The sequence below is a fragment of the Simochromis diagramma genome, unplaced genomic scaffold (assembly GCF_900408965.1).
Source record: "Simochromis diagramma unplaced genomic scaffold, fSimDia1.1 OVJJ01000304.1, whole genome shotgun sequence".
Lineage (NCBI taxonomy): Eukaryota > Metazoa > Chordata > Actinopteri > Cichliformes > Cichlidae > Simochromis > Simochromis diagramma.
Window position 1 is genome coordinate 10,461,617 of NW_024387030.1, and position 16,796 is coordinate 10,478,412.

A 16,796-nucleotide genomic window follows, 5' to 3' on the forward strand; every position below is an offset into this window, starting at 1 on the left:
TGTTTCCTTCCTCAGTTCCCATTCATACACGTTCAGTTTTCATGTTGAAACCATCCTGTCCTGCCCCATACTACACATGTGCATATGTAGCAAATAACTGGAAACTGCACAGTGTTTAAATTGGCCTCTAACACATCAACTGACCAGAACTAACTGCATATGAGTTAATAAGGACTTTTTGACATTGTGGGCATAAAGAAGGTGAACTTGTCACGTGGCGGAGCTTCATGAACAAGTTTGGGGAATTTAACAAAGCTTTTCAACCACGTTTCATTAAATACAATCACATACTGACTTTTTCTCTTTAAATCCACTGTGGGGTGTAGAGAAGAAAAATGACAAAAACTGTGTTTTGCAGCAAATTATGGACCTAACCTAGTGCAAACTGCATTCTCAAAACTCTTTTGTTAATAAGTGTTGTCAAGTATCTGAGACAACAATTAAAATATACATTTATTTTCAAATTTGTACACAATGTTTCATACAAATGATGCCATGTTGTGAACAAGTGAGGTCAGGTGGAAGGTCTTCTTTGCTATCAAATCATTTTTGTAGAGCTCTGAGGTGTTTTGGAGGAACCAGAGAAAGTTTGTTAGATGGCATGTGGACAAACAGTGTTGCTTAACAAGGCTTGTCGAACTATGCTATGATGTGCTAACAGAAATAATCTATAATACCTTAGCCTGCCTATAAGCCATAGTCTTAGCACATGTAATAAAGTGACAAAAACGTATGAATAAGTATATATAATGTTTATTTTAATTAAAGTAAATTATTGGATATATATAATGTGACCCAATAGTGAACACTGTCATAATCATCTCTCCAAATGACAAAGAAAAATAGAAATCCTGTCATGACTGACCTTTGACATGTGCTAACTTTAATTCCAAAAAGGAAGAGCCAAATGTGCATTACGAATGTTTTGCATCATTTAATCATTTTAATGTTTTGTATCATTTAATGGCAATTATGTGATGCATCCATTAGGAGTTTGCAGGTTGTGCAAAATGCTGCAGAGCGTTTTTTAACTGGAGCAGAAAAGTCTGAGCACATCACCACCATTTTAATTTCACTCCACTGGCAACCTGTATGTTTTAGGATCGTTTTTTAAGTTCTTTTATTTGTTTTTAAATCTCTTAATGGCCTGTCATGACCGACCTTTAACATGTACTAACTTTAGTTCTGAAAAGGAACAGCCAAATGTGCATCACTTAATGTTTTGCATACTATTGTATCATTTAATGTCAATTATGCAATAACTATTGTCAATATGTGTCTCAATTAAACAAAAATATCATCCATCTAGAGGAGAAACTGGGGGTTACTCAGTCATCTTTGTTCTCTTGGAAACATAAAATCTGTCCTCACAGTGGACTGATCCACTTATTAAGCTACACACGAGCAACAAAGTGAAACAGACAAAAGTAAATGTTTGCATCTCAGTTTATTTACTTTTTGTACGTAAAATTATATATTTCGACCACATTGAAGAAAATCCTAGACTAACACTAACCTGGATTGAATAAATCTTAAATGTTCACATATATTTCGGTTTATCTAAACAGATGTTTAAGATTAACATGAGTACATTTTGTTCAAATGGAAAAACAAATGTAGCTGAGTTTGTTTCCACCACTTCAGACCAGAGGGTAGCTTGCTGCACTAGCAATCCCACACTGGTTGAGTTTGTTCCTGCTCATCTTAATGTATCCCATCTGTCCCCATCCACGACCCCAGCTACAGAAAGACAGAAAATAACAACATTTAGCAGGTAAAACTCAGTTATGTTCACACTAATAGTTGAAAAGCATGCAGCGACATAATGATCTGTATTACGCTGTGAAACCACAAATAAGATGCCTTTATATGCAGCTGTGCATCAGCACTCAGTGAATGTTAGCAGGAATGAAGTGCATGAATTCAAATATGAGCATCACCTGTGGGTATTTACCTGTTCTTGACCAGCCAGTAGTCATGTCCATTCTCAGTACCATAACCCACAGCCAGCACACCATGGTCCAATTCTAGGCTGCTGCACCCAGGTTCATCATACACTCCTTTAAATACAGGTGAATTAGACTGACAGGTGTAAAGAACAAATAAAACACTTCACAGTTCTTGTACTATTTGAAGAAATCTTCCAAAACAGTGTTTCAATGTCTGCACCTGATGTATAGAGCTGGAATGACATCCGAGAAGCATCAATTGCTACAGAAACCGGTCCGATGGTGGCCACAGCCTCCTTCAGGGCTTCTTCATTAAATTTACTCACATCAACATAGCCGCTGCATGTGGCACCAACACTTGCAGGGTTATAGCGACAGATCCAGTCCTAATTGAGAAATTATTTACATCAACAAGAGATTTGGTGTGATATGATTTTGACATACTGCTGTCGATTTACCTCAGCCTCATAAGGGTAGGATGCCTCAGTGTCAATTCCTCCACTGGCTTTGATGTACTGGAAAGCAGAGTCCATCCAGCCTCCATTGCAGCCCATGTTTCCATATGTGCCAGAGCAGTCGACCAACTGCTGCTCACTCAGAGACACCAGCGTTCCTGTCTTCCTGAAGTGCTGACCCTCCAGTGCACCAGTCTGCAACAAGAATGAGTCAGTTTTTAAAAAGGCAACAGTCGAGCAAAGTTTCCCGCTTTATAACAGTAGGAAGACTGATTCCAATATACTCACTGCACTGAAGGCCCAGCAGGAGCCACACTGCTTCTGATCCTTGACACCAGTGACGTATCCCTTATCCCTCCAGTCAACAGTGTCGGGCAGATCAATACCTTCAGGCAGCCGGAGGAAGGTAGCGCCACGGCGAGGCAGAGAAGCATTGAAAGATCCAAGGCAGCCCCGGGAAACCAGCTGTTTATACTCTTCATTTTCCTGATGAAGAAGAACAAAATTATTGGGGTTTAACTGTAATTTTTAAAGCCGTTGTATGCAAATTGTAACCAAAATTACTCATGGCTATTCTAGTAATGAACTTTGATGTGTCATTCTGAAACCTGACTGGCTTCTGTTTCTACACATACCATGTCAGCAAAGTAGGTCATACCAAGGCGGTAGGATTTGAAGCCCTGATCAGCCAAGATGTTGTGCATTAGCACAAGTTTGCGGTTGGTGAGCCAGATCTGCTTCCGGTGACTCTCCTCTGATGGAGAATCATAGGATTTTCCTGCCAGTCGGAAAAGTGAAATAAAAGAAACAGAATAAAAGAAAATCACGTGTAATCGATCATTAATGAATAAAATTTTAATTTAAGCTAAAAGGTTTTCTTTCATTTGAGACATTATTGTAAAAACCACAAAGCATGATCAGAGCTTCTGACAAAAACCTTCAATATAAGAGTAGAGAAAGAGTCTGTTGTCTCACCAAACTTGAGCTTCCAGGCGTGAAACTCCAGATCTTCCAGAGAGATGCTGGCACAGCTGGATACAGCCAGAACAGCAGCAACAACAAGCAGCAACTTCATCTTGACTGAACACAAACAGAAAAAGACAGAAATGATTTGCGACTTACAGGAAACCACACATGCAGTTTATGATGTTTTTCACATCAGCATTAAAATATTTTCTGTCAAGATGCTGGATGTCATTTTCATACTACCATACTATGTGCTCTATGTCTCAGTTCCAGTTTCTTTTTAATCTCTTCCTGTAATTCTTTCTCGAAATAATGAATCTTTGCATTACTGAAAGTGTATTTGGACCTGTCTATGTGTTGTCATCTGTGCTGCAGCTACTTACCTGTCTCGTTGTCTTTGTCTGTTGTGAAGACTGAAGAATAACCACCTGTGTGAGATACAGCTCTGTGTCAGAGAGGTGTTTTTATTTACCTGACTACCTGTTATGATTACTTCATACCAGTCAGTCAGGTGTTTTTCAGCAGCTCTTCAAAGAAGAGAAGGAACGTTAGGCACTGAAATAGAAAAAGGTGGAGCTATACATTAAGAGGAGGATCGCACAGTGCCACATATTTAAGAAAACGTTTTATTCAGCCTCAGCAAAAACAAGGAACTTAAGTGTCATGAATCATCAGGAGGACATGATCAGCGTTTCAGTAGCTTGTTGCAGGATTTGACAATGTTAAGATTTCACAGAACGTCTGGCTTTTTACACCTCTCACAGTTATTCACTGAAGTGATTAGGTGGAGGACCCTTCATGATAATCAGCATTCCTTGGTCTTCTTTGGTCTCACAAAGTTTTTGCATGTGTCTGGGCTCAGTGACAAAACAGTCCTAGACTGATATATATTGTGACTATTCAAACGGACAAAAAAGGCTGTGGTATATTTCTCCCGTTGGTCTACTTAAAAACACTATTCTCTAAATGCCACTACTCTGAAATTTGATTTTATTCATTCAAAATGTCTTTTCCCCTATTGAAATGTGACATAGATACCTCTGCTTGATCTTCCATTGGCATATTGAGTTTCGCCTGTTTTGGCTCGATCCTGTTATAATGTAATGTGTTCCTTGATAATAAGGATATACTTTGTCATCAGTGTTCAGCTGCTGTCCATCCCACTGGGGTGAAGCTTCATGTGTCTCATCTAGTGCTCATGTGCAAGCAATCAGTGGGAGAGCTACTTAAACCTGTGCAACCTGCTTTTACTTGGCAGTTCGTTATGCTCTCCATGGCGGTAACTAGCGTAGTGGCATAACTTGCCATTATACCTCGAATACACTGGAAATTCCCACGGACCTCCCCCCCCCTCAGGGCCTTCAAAGCCTGGAAGTAAGCAGAATAAACTCACCAGCAAAAGACTGAGTTGACTGCTCATTATCCATACAATAACTCCGTCTCCGTCTGTTACAGGATCCCTTTTGTCTCTCTGTCTCTCGCCGTGACCCCCTCTGTGATCCAGCTCCCTTCTCAGCTCCACTCACCTCTCCCCATAGCCATTTCTAATCTGGCTCACAAACTCTGCTGTAAAATAAATACTCTTATAAATAGTTTCCTCTGCGTCTTGGTGTCTGCATTTGGGTCCACTCCTTGGCGAACTTTCGGTTCATGAGATTGTGTGTGTTACACTTTGTTGTGTGACTTAATAACCATGCAGTGGTTTTTATCATTACAAACTGTGTTAATTAATCTACTTTTATCCACACAGAGATATTCAGCACTTGAGTGATTTTTCTTTCTATTCAGTTTTCTGCAGACTTCTGTGTTTCCAAGAAAATAAAGCTGATTAACCTGCTCTGTAGAGCCTCCGTGGATGACTTTTTCACTGAGAAATGTCTTATTAGATTTTAAAAATCATGACAAGTTCAAATTTGTCACAAAATAATGCAGTGATATAAAAAAAAGTTAGCACAAGTCAAAGGTCAAAATTCACATTTTATTTGATTTAAAAATCATAAAACATTATAGACTATAGATTTTGATGAAGTAAATGAAGTCAATATGTGATGAGTAAATTGTTACTCATCACAAATTTTGAATCCACAGTTCCTGTTTGTCTTGTGGGGTGGCTGTAGCTCAGGTGGCAGAGCAGGTCAGCCACTAATTAGAAGATCGGTGGTTCGATCCCAGGTTGCCTCCTTGCTACATGCCAAATATCCTTCGGCAAGATTTAGATGTGTCCTTGATCCATCACAGCTGATTTAAATGGCTAAATTATCTCCTCAACATGTCCTGAAGTTCTCCAGAGGCCTGGTAATGAACTAATCATTTGATTCAGGTGTGTATACCCAGGGTGAGATCTAAAACCTGCAGGACACCGGCCCTCGAGGCCTGGAGTTTGCCAAACCTGACTAAGGCGAACAAGAAAACCTTCAGAATCATACGACTAACAAAACTCAAGGCTGACTGAGACACTGAAACTTAACACATCTTAAAAATACAAAAGTCCCAAATCCCCAATAACCTCAAAACTACAGAATAGAAAACTAAAACATGACAACACAAAGAAATCACACCATAAACTCAAAATGCTGAGAACTGACCCAGAACCATGACAGACATAAACATATGTAGTGCATAACTGGAAACCGTATAGTCTTTATATAGGCCTCTAACACGTTAAGTAACCAGACCTAACTGTATATGAGTTAGTTAGTTAGTAAGGGTGTGAAGACATAATTGGAGGAATGTCAAGCAGCTTTCAATAAATGTAATTACATATTGATTGTTTGCTTAATAATCAACTCTGGGGTCTAGAGAGGCAAAACAGTGTCTTCTCCAACAAACTGTGCAAGCTACATTATGAAAGGTTGTTTGTTAATAAGTGTCATTAAACAGCTGAGATCAACAAAGACACTATTCATAATATACATTTATTTCCAAATTAATACAACACTTTTAATTACAAATGATGCCATGTTCTATACATATGGACTAGGGCTGGGTATCGTCACTGATTTCTAGAATCGATTTGATTCCGATTCACAAGGTCCTGAATCGATTCGATCCACAATTCAATTCAGTTCGATTCGATTTGATTCAATTCGATTTGAATCTGGGAAATTTTGCCTCAGACAGTCAGAAATATTATAATTCAGATCAGTACATTTACATATTTTTGTATCTATAAAATGGAAGCTGACACACGCAAGACTTTATCAAAGGTGTGAGCATCACATCAGATGCCTTTGTGTCAAAGTAGCTGAAGATAAAACACAGAAAAACATGAAGATGATTTTCCTGGCCTGGGATTTTATAAAAATATTCTGCAGTACATCAAAAATGAAAGAAAACCATCAATTAACATATGAACATTACCTCTGAAGTTACAGCAGTTTTATTAGAGACACGGCTAAGCGTTTTGCATTTTGCATAATTTTAAAAAGTTTAAATTTGTTCAGGAGCCCATTGAACAGCAGAAATTAGGTTTTCTTTTCGGAAGTAAGTAAAAGGGAAAAAAGCGTATTAGCTGTGCTCGACAAGCTCAGGCTCGTCAAATTATGCTTGATTATGACTATTTAACTTTGCACACTTGACAGTTGGCTGCTTTAAATTGAAACTGAAAATTGAAACTAAAATGTAATCCATGCAGACTCTACACTAAAAGCTTGGGGCTAATCAGCTAATCTGATTTGTAAAAATCTTTGGATTGACCAACAGACAACAGATTCTAAATCTAAATTCCACTGCATGGTTATTAAGCCACGCACCACCAACAAAGTAAAACACACAAAAGTAAATGTTTACATCTTAGTGTCAAACATTTATTTATTTACATGTGTTTGCAGTCATTATAAGGTTAGTCCATTAAACACAAACAACACACCAGAAACCGAACCAGAAATAAAACTTTAAAAAGATCATTTGATTTTTAAGTAAATTATATGCCCCCTGCCCCTTATTTCCATCTGTTCAGATCAAAGGGTAACTTGCAAAACTAGCAATTGAAATTGTTCCTGCTCATCCTAATGTAGCCCATCTCTCCCCATCCAAGACCCCACTGCCCCAGAAAGAAACAAATGAACAGCATTCAGCAGCTAAAACTCAGCTGTGTTCACATTAACCTCATGTGAAGACATAACAGTCTGATTAACAAAAGCTGCCTTTTGTAGCTGTGTATCAGCACTTGGCGAATGTTAGCAGGAATGAAGTGCATGAATTAAAACATGTCGGTATTTAGCTGTTCTTGATCAGCCGGGAGTCATGTCCTTTGTAAGAACCGTAACCCACAGTGAGCACACCACGGTCCAAATCGGTGCTGCTGCACGCAGGTTCATCGTACATGCCTTAAAATACATGTTAGTTAGGGGTGAGTGATTGTGACTGATGGGTTTCAAATAACAAGAAAAAAAATATTTCTTGTTTTATTTGAAGATACTTCCAAGAAGTCACTTGGATGAGCGACGAAATGTTTCTCCCTCTGAAAACACTACGTCCAGATGAACAGAATCAACTTTTGGAGATTTACTTACCTGGATGATTGCAAATGCATCAAGACCCACACTTGTTATTAATCTCTGGCTCTCTTCCACAGCATGTCTTTTATCCTGTCTTCCTTCTCTCTCCCCAACTGGTCACAGCAGATGGCCGCCCCTCCCTAAGCCTGGTTCTGCCGGAGGTTTCTTCCTGTTAAAAGGGAGTTTTTCCTTCCCACTATTGCCAAAGTGCTTGCTCATAGAGGGTCATATGATTGTTGGGTTTTTCTCTGTATGTGTTATTGTACGGTGTACCTTAGGATATAAAGTGCCTTGAGGCGACTGTTGTGATTTGGCACTATGTAAATAAAATTGAAAATAGAAAATTTTGGTGAGTCATCCAAATCCTTGTTCATTCTTACACAGGAGGGTAATAAGGGAAGTAAGAACACCTGGGGAAAAACCGCTGACACAAATGACTTGAACACCACAGGGGACATACAACTAAACACGCTGAAAATAGAACACGAGACACTTGAAAAAACAGGACACATAATGGGACGTAGACATAACAACTTGAACTTGACAACATAGAACATGCTCTACCATGCATAACTGTGTGCAGTCCCCTTAGCCCCACCGGCCCTGAGCTATATTGTCTCAAAGCAGAACTTTACAAAACACTTAATTAACTAAATTTACGTGGGTCAGATGTGTAAAAACCAGACAGGATCAGCTATTGCATCAGCGCTTGAGGATATTCTGAGGGAGGGACAGGTGAAGGTAAGGAGTTTTTTAATAAACATTTTCAATGGTTAATGGCATGATATATCACACATTTCTCAACATCAAGCAAGATTAAATCAAGCATTGCTGAACATTTTAACAGAAGCTTTAACCTTCCTGTCGTGTTTGGGTCAAATCTGACTGATTTACAACTTAAAACAACTTAAAATCATGGTATGAGCCCTGTTTGTGCTGGAGTGATGGATTCTTTCAATAAATCCCAGAAAATCAGTTTGGTTTTATTTTTCCACAACAAACAGCATGTAATTAATTTGCTTAGGTGTAATGATATGCTGTTTATACATATTGGTGACTCTCAAAGTTGAGCCAATGGGAACTCAATCAGAATCCATGAAATACCAAATAAATGTTGAAAACCCACATGGATTTTAGAGAAATGTATCAGTAGTACATAATTTGATTTGACTGATACATTTTACCAATGATTTAATATTGTTGACATAGTAAATCCACCCACTCACACACCTGATAAGGAAGGAACAGCAAAAGGTGCATTATTCAGCAATATCATTTCATTGGTATTAATAAGTATTTAAACATTTCTAAATGAAACAAAACTGTCACTGACAACTCTACAGAAAAAGCCAGGAGATATTCAGTTAATCTGCTTTATTCTGGATTAAACACAAAAATCTGCAGAAAACTGGATAGAAATGCATCCCACAAGGGCTGAGGATCTCTTTCTGAATAAAGCTGATTGATCAACGGATTAATAGTTCTAATGGTAACATCACAAGATGGTTATTAAGTCATACCCACCACTACAGTAAAAACGCAAATGTAAATGTTTATATCTCAATGTAATTGCAGTTTTGGGAAAAGAGAGACTGGTTGACACCATAAAAAAGATACTGTCTTATAACTCAATTAATTTAGATAAAACTAAAAAACTAATACCCATAACCACGATCCTATAGTAAGCTGTAGTGTACTGTAAAAACATACCGTTTGAATATCAGAAATTACACATGTTTAAATGGTATTTTAAGTAATTGTTTGTCAAATAAGGACAAAATGAGGATGAGTTTACTCCCACCTCATTAGACCAGAGGGCAGATTCCTCGAGTGGCAATCCCACACTGGTTGTACTTGTTCCTGCTCATCTTAATGTACCCCATCTCTCCCCATCCAAGTCCCCAGCTACAGAAAGAAACAAATTAACAACATTTAGCAGCTAAAGCTCACACTTCATGTTCATGTATACGTATCTGTGTATCACCTCTCAGTGAATATTGTAAAGAATGAAATGAACGAATTAAAATATGAGCATCACATGTGGGTATTTACCTGTTCTTGACCAGCCAGTAGTCGTGCCCAGTCAAAGTACCATAACCTACAAGCAGCACAGCATGGCCCAAACGTGTGCTGCTGCAGGCCGGCTCATCATACAATCCTGTAAATACATGTCAATCAGACTTACAGGTATAAAGAATAAATTAAGCACCTTCAATTTCTTTTTCTATTTGAAGATATTTTTCTTGGTACTTTCCACAAAGTGTGTCAATGTCTGCACCTGAATGGTAGAGTTGAAACGATCGATGAGAAGCATCAATGGACACAGATATCGGTCCAAAGCTAGCCACAGCAAACTTCAGTGCAGCTTCATCAGAGTAACTCACATGAACATAGCCAGTGCATTTGGCACCAATAGCATTGGGGTTGTAACGGCATAGTCCATCCTAATTGAGAGAAAATATGTTATAATTTACTATAATTTACTATACTAGATTGAATTGTATTAGAAAGAAATACAGTAAGTAGTAAGTAGTACTACTTTACAAGTCTTGGAACTACTATATATTTTAGCCAGAAACCATCATGACTACCACCGTCTGAATGAGCACATGGCGGCTTCAACTTTGATATAAGAGTTGGGAGTTCGCCTTGTAATCGGAAGGTTGCCGGTTCGAGCCCCGGCTTGGACAGTCTCGGTCATTGTGTCCTTGGGCAAGACACTTCACCCGTTGCCTACTGGTGGTGGTCAGAGGGCCCGGTGGCGCCAGTGTCTGGCAGCCTCGCCTCTGTCAGTGCGCCCCAGGGTGGCTGTGGCTACAATGTAGCTTGCCATCACCAGTGTGTGAATGTGTGTGTGAATGGGTGGATGACTGGATATGTAAAGCGCTTTGGGGTCCTTAGGGACTAGTAAAGCGCTATAAATACAGGCCATTTAGCAAGATGATCATAGTCAGGTAATGAACACCTGAAAATGTACGTTCAAAGATTTTGTTTCAGGAGATCTGGTGTGACAGCAGGTTTTTGAGACATTGCTGTCTAATTACCCTAGCCTCATAAGGGTAGGACGCCTCAGTGTCAATTCCTCCATTGAATCTAATGTAGTGAAAAGCCTGGTATGACAAGCCTCCTTGGCAGCCGTGGTTCCCAAAGCTGCGAGAGCAGTCCACCAACTGCTGTTCACTCAGAGACACCAATTTTCCTGTCTTCCTGAAGTTCTGACCTTCCAGTGCACCAGTCTGCAATAAATATGAGTTCATCTTAATCCAGAATATATAGCTGATTATACAATATAATTAAGTTGAGCAACGTTTGCCATATTACAACAAATAGAGAACACTAAGTTATATGTACTGACTGCACTGAAGGCCCAGCAGGAGCCACACATCTTCTGATCCTTGACATCAGTGACATATCCCTTTTCTCTCCAGTCAACAGTGTCGGGCAGATCAATATCTTCAGGTAGCCGGAGAAACGCAGAACCATTGTGAGGCAGGGAAACATTGAGGGAACCAAGGCAGCCCTGGGAAATCAGCTGCTTGTATTCCTCATTTTCCTAATAATAATAATAATACATTTTATTTGAAAGCGCCTTTCAGAACACTCATGGACACTGTATATGGTAGAATAATAAAAGCAACATAATAACATAACATAATAAAGAAGGACATTTTTTTCTTTTCAAATATCATTTTTGCAATCAAAATTTAAATGTTTTTAAAAAGGATTAAACATAACTGGCACATGTTTTTCCGTACATACCATGTCAGCAAAGTAGGTCATACCGAGGCGGTATGACTTGAAACTCTGGTCTGCTAATATGTTGTGAATTAGCACAAATTCACGGTTGTTGAGCCAGATCTGCTTCCGATGAGCCTCCTCTGATGGAGAGTCATAGGATTTTTCTGACAGTTGGAAAATGAAAAAAATCATAAAGAGAACAAAGGAATTATGAATAAAGAATAAAAATTGAATTTCTGGTAAGAGATACCCTTTTATTCCTTTTAAACTTTTCTATAAGTAAACGTAAGGGTTAGTTCACATTTTTTCTCAGAATTTGAGGTTTACTAAGCATATTTTAAAGACCACAAAACATGAACAACGGCATTTCACACAAGGCTAAACTAAAAGAGGAGAAAAGGGTCTACTGTCTCACCAAACTTGAGCTTCCATGCATGAAACTCCAGATCTCCAAGAGAGATGCTGGCACAGCTGGTCACAGCCAAAAAAGCAGTAACAACTAGAAGCAACTTCATCTTGATTGAAGACAAGCAGAAAAATACAGATCCTTTTGTCTTGCAGAAAACCACACAAAATGTTGCAAAGATTGAGGTTAAGCCAGCTCGGGCTGAGGTACTGTAGTTCTGTATCAGAGAGAAACAGAGTTCCTATATGGCTAACTATAATAGTTGTATTCCAGTTTGGTGACTCACAGCAGTTCAAAAACATAGTGAAAGAATTTCAGGTGCAGTAAAAGGTGGAGCTATACATTAAGAGGAGGATCACTTGATGTTTGCATGATGTCACTCTTTTAACAAAAGTTTTCTTCCTTTCAGCTGATTAGTTATTAGTTGTTTCATGACAATCACAAATTTAACAATCCAATCAGAGAACAGGTGGGTTTGGCTGTTGGTGGGGTGCTTTACTGTGCTTCAGGTCCTGGAGGAATACATGCCCTTCCACCCCATCGACATGTAGCACTGAGAATGGACATGAATACTGAGTGGTCAAGATCAGGTAAATGCCCTCATGTGATTCTCGTATTTTGTAATTTATGTACTTAAATTCTCTCTCTCTCTCTCTCTCTCTCTCTGTCTGTCTCTCTCTCTATATATATATATATATTTAAATATATATATATAGAGAGAGAGAGTGGGAGACTTTGTTTCAGTTCTTTGAACTACTTTGTGATGGTGAAAGCAGAAAACTTGGCAAGGGTCACTGGCTTGTATGAGCAGTCCTTACTTTTGAAAATAATCTGTCATCTTCCTTTCTTCTCTGTTTCATACATGTCACTCCATCTCTTCCTTTCAGAAAATCACATTTCTTTTTGCTTCTTTAAAAATACTAGGGACATTTGTTGAGCCAACTCTGCCCCCCTCCTGTGATACTGCTGTCAGACTGTACTATAATCTGTATACGGCAGCCATTTCTGACAAGAGGAACACCAACATCCCCACATTCATCCCAGTGGATTGAAAAGTGATTAATAACAGGCCTATATGCAAATGAGACTCTCTTACACCAAGTAGCATTCTGAATAAAAGAAAACCATTAACTTCATTTTGTTGTGCAGTGAATTTCACAATATGAAAAACATAAATTAGACATTTTTTATAGTAAAAAAACAGGAAGCAAACCCCTTTCAAATTTTAAGGTTTTACAGTGTTCTTAAAATGAGGTAACCACAACCTCATATGAGCTACAAAACATAACATGTTACACCATGTCATTATTTCTTTAACAAAAAATGTGCAAAATGCTGAAGCACAGTGTGTGCAAAGGCTAAAGTATATGCTTACTTACCACCCTTACATGCCTCCCTACAGAGGAGGCTCTGGCCTTTTACAAGTGTACAGTGGAGAGCATCAAGAGCCTGAAAAATAATTTTAAAGTAAACACATTGATTGCTCATTTACGCCTTACATGCCTCTGCTTAGACTTCCAGACTGCCCTCTGGTGGACAAACATTAACACAAATGGAGGGTTGTTTCGGTTGTTTTTACTTTAAAAATAAATAAACCTTTGATTTTATATATTTCAGTAGCATTTTACTCTCGCATAACAACAACAACAACAACAACAACAATAATAATAATAATAATAATAATAATAATAATAATAATAATGAGGACAAAGAATCGTTTTTCTGAGTGGAGGCTCAGCTACCCAGCATTTTTGAATTTGTTTATTCATTTGGTTTACCTATATATTCTGTGTTTGATTCCTGTTTTGTTTATTGTGTATATTTCTTTTATTTATTCTTAGCGTATTAAGGTTTGTTCTGTTTTTCTACTAGCTTTAGAGTTTACTGTAATTCCTTCCTCACGCCTCCATCCTGTCTTCTCAAGCCTTCCATATAATGGTCATTTATGTGTCTCTATTTTTCCTTTACAGTTTTCTCAATTGTTAAATGTGCACTATTTTAGTTTTAGCTGAAATAGCTCCACACATGGCTCTGCTTATAATCACCCATTATTGTCAACTAAGTGAGCGAGCACACGTGAGCTGTGATGCATTTATACAGGATATTTTGCGTATCACTATGACAGGTGGGAAAAGAAGTAGTTCCTACCAATCATTTACAGAATCCCAGTAATAAAGTTACTTTTCCACTGTTTTTCAGTTCATGAAAAATTACAAATTTATCACAAATGACTAAAATATCAATATTTTAATATGAGAATTGATTCTAGAACATAAATATCTTGTGTCAGAGGCATCAATATTTCACACCACTACTGAATGGCCCAGTCCATCAAACCATCATTGCCACCACTGTTTCCATGGTTGCTAACGAATCAACCAACTGCTTCTTACTTAAAGCCACCAGCTCTCTAATCTTCCTGAAGTTCTGAACCTCCAATGTGTAAGTCTGCAATAAGGATGAGTCATTTTAAGCCAGACAGGAGTTGAGCAAAGTTTCTTATGTTACAATATGAACAAGTAGTATCAAAGTATCCACTCTGCTCCATTTTCTTTGAGCTTTTAGGGAAGATGAGGCACATGGGAACATAGCTAGGGATGAATTAGACCTAACGAGACTGGGAAGCAAAATCAAATACACTGCACACGGGATGAAAGACTGTCAAAATAAAACAGGAAGTACACGACACAGAAATGGGGGAAAAGCAAAAGATAAAACACGAGGAGAGGAAAAAGGGAAAAGGGGAAGGAAGATGAAGCACAGCGACATGACTAAGACACACAGAGCACTAGGGACAAAACAGTCTCTCACAAGTGACACAGAGGTGAGACAAAGACACAAGAGAAACCTCACAGACACACAAGAAAACTTAAAAACATAGAAAGAACTAAACTCGGTGCTAAACTTTAAAAACTTGAACTTAAACCGTCATAATACGAAGAGTCACAAAACACAAAAATAACTGGGGAACACAAAAGTCTGCAGCTGCATTCCACAGGTGCTAAACATTTATGTCTAGATGATGGATTGATGAACAGAACACAGTTTCACAATTTATGTATTTATTTTAACTTGTATTTGTCTTATTTATGAATTTATTCCATTAAACACTGATGCAGGAAGAGAGAGGTTCTTGACCCGACAAATAAAATTATGTTTAGTTACATAACACGGTTAAAAACTTTAAACTAAATTTTGGTCAAATCAGAGGGAACAACTGAGGATAGGTTTCTTCCGACCTCTTCAGACCAGAGGGTACGTTGCATCAGAAGCAATCCCACACTGGTTGGATTTGTTCCTGCTCATCTTAATGTATCCCTTGTCTCCCCATCTGAGACCCCAGCTGCAGAAAGAAACAAATTGCACAGTTTAACAACATTTAGCTGCTAAAACATTAAAATATGAGCGTCACATGGGAGTAAATACCTGTTCTTGATCAACCAGTAGTCATGTCCATCTTCTGTACCATAACCCACAGCCAGCACATCGTGGTTCAACACTGTCTTGCTGCAGTCGGGCTCATCATACACTCCTGCAAATACATGTCAATCAGACTGAACAAAAGAACAAATGAAGCATTTCACATTTCTTTTCCAATTTAAAAATGTTTCTCTGCACTTTACAAATATTTTTTCAATGTCTGCACCTGATTGGTAGAATCTGAATGAGTTATGAGAAGCATCGATGCCAACAGATATCGGTCCGATAGTGGCCACAGCCTCCTTCAGGGCGTCTTCGTTACTGGGTTCCACTTCAACATAGCCAGTGCATTTGGCACCAATACCATCAGGCTTGTAACGGCATTGTTGACCCTAATACAGAGAACATATGCAATCATAAGTTTCTACTGCTGTCACACATTTATATTAGCAAACAGAGGCTTTCCAAAAGCTGTTAAAAATAGATTTTGAAAGAAGTTAATAAAGTAGCTCATGCTGTGAGTTTTACAGGGCTTGGAGCTACCATATGTTTTGGCAGTACTGTACAGCCTTTCATGCATGGCCATTATTAACACCACTGTCTGAATGAGCTGATTTGCATTTATAATTCTGATATTTATGATATGATGATATTCAGGTGATAAAGACCTGACTGCATATATTCAAGGTTTGTGATTTAAATCACAGAAGAAACAGGTGCGTGTGTGTGTGTGTGTGTGTGTGTGTGTGTGTGTGTGTGTGTGTGTGTGTGTGTGTGTGTGTGTGTGTGTGTGTGTGTGTGTTTGATATGTTGCTATCTATTTACCTTAGCCTCATAAGGGTAGGATGTCTCAGTGTCAATTCCTCCATTGGCTTGGATGTACTGAAAGGCCCGCTTCACTGATCCTCCTTTGCAGCCATTGTTGCCAAAGCTGTGAGAGCAGTCCATTAACTGCTGCTCACTCAGAGACACCAGCTTTCCTGTCTTCCTGAAGTGCTGACTCTCCAGTACACCAGTCTGCAGTAAGGACGAGTCGATTTCAAACCAGACAACAGTTTTTGTTTCCCAAAGTTACCCAAACAACACAAAATTTTATGTACTCACTGTACTGAAGGCCCAGCAGGAGCCACATATCTTCTGATCCTTGACTTCAGTGACATATCCCTTATCCCTCCAGTCAACAGTGTCGGGCAGATCAGTACCTTCAGGCAGGCGAAAGAAGCTAGAGCCATGCTGAGGCAGAGAAGCATTAAAGGAGCCAAGGTAGCTTTGGGAAATCAGCTGTTTGTACTCTTCATGTTCCTGATAAAGAGGGAAGACATTCATGGGGGTTTTATCAAACAAAGTTGTTGTTTGTTTTTTT

At 38.7% G+C, this 16,796-nt stretch overlaps 1 protein-coding gene across 7 annotated transcripts in view; it reads right to left on the reverse strand.

Annotated features, from left to right (window-relative positions):
* Positions 1–435: 435 nt before the first annotated feature.
* Positions 436–16,796, reverse strand: part of LOC120740072 (procathepsin L-like) — a 37,639-nt gene continuing 21,278 nt past the window's right edge. For 2 of the 7 annotated variants that reach the window (XM_040042173.1, XM_040042174.1), the window contains exons 2-9: positions 3,380–3,484; positions 3,040–3,182; positions 2,693–2,890; positions 2,408–2,599; positions 2,170–2,335; positions 1,955–2,060; positions 1,329–1,740; positions 850–881 (exon numbers count right to left, since the gene is read on the reverse strand). In XM_040042173.1, the coding sequence (XP_039898107.1) occupies positions 1,641–1,740; positions 1,955–2,060; positions 2,170–2,335; positions 2,408–2,599; positions 2,693–2,890; positions 3,040–3,182; positions 3,380–3,479 (1,005 nt within the window). In that variant the 5' untranslated portion in view covers positions 3,480–3,484 and the 3' untranslated portion in view covers positions 850–881; positions 1,329–1,640. Of the gene's footprint in view, positions 882–1,328; positions 1,741–1,940; positions 2,061–2,169; positions 2,336–2,407; positions 2,600–2,692; positions 2,891–3,039; positions 3,183–3,379; positions 3,485–3,753; positions 3,890–9,228; positions 9,775–9,921; positions 10,028–10,147; positions 10,314–10,913; positions 11,106–11,224; positions 11,423–11,628; positions 11,772–12,022; positions 12,312–16,537; positions 16,791–16,796 lie in introns of those variants that run through there. The other 5 variants (XM_040042172.1, XM_040042177.1, XM_040042175.1 and 2 more) reach the window with 5 other exon arrangements.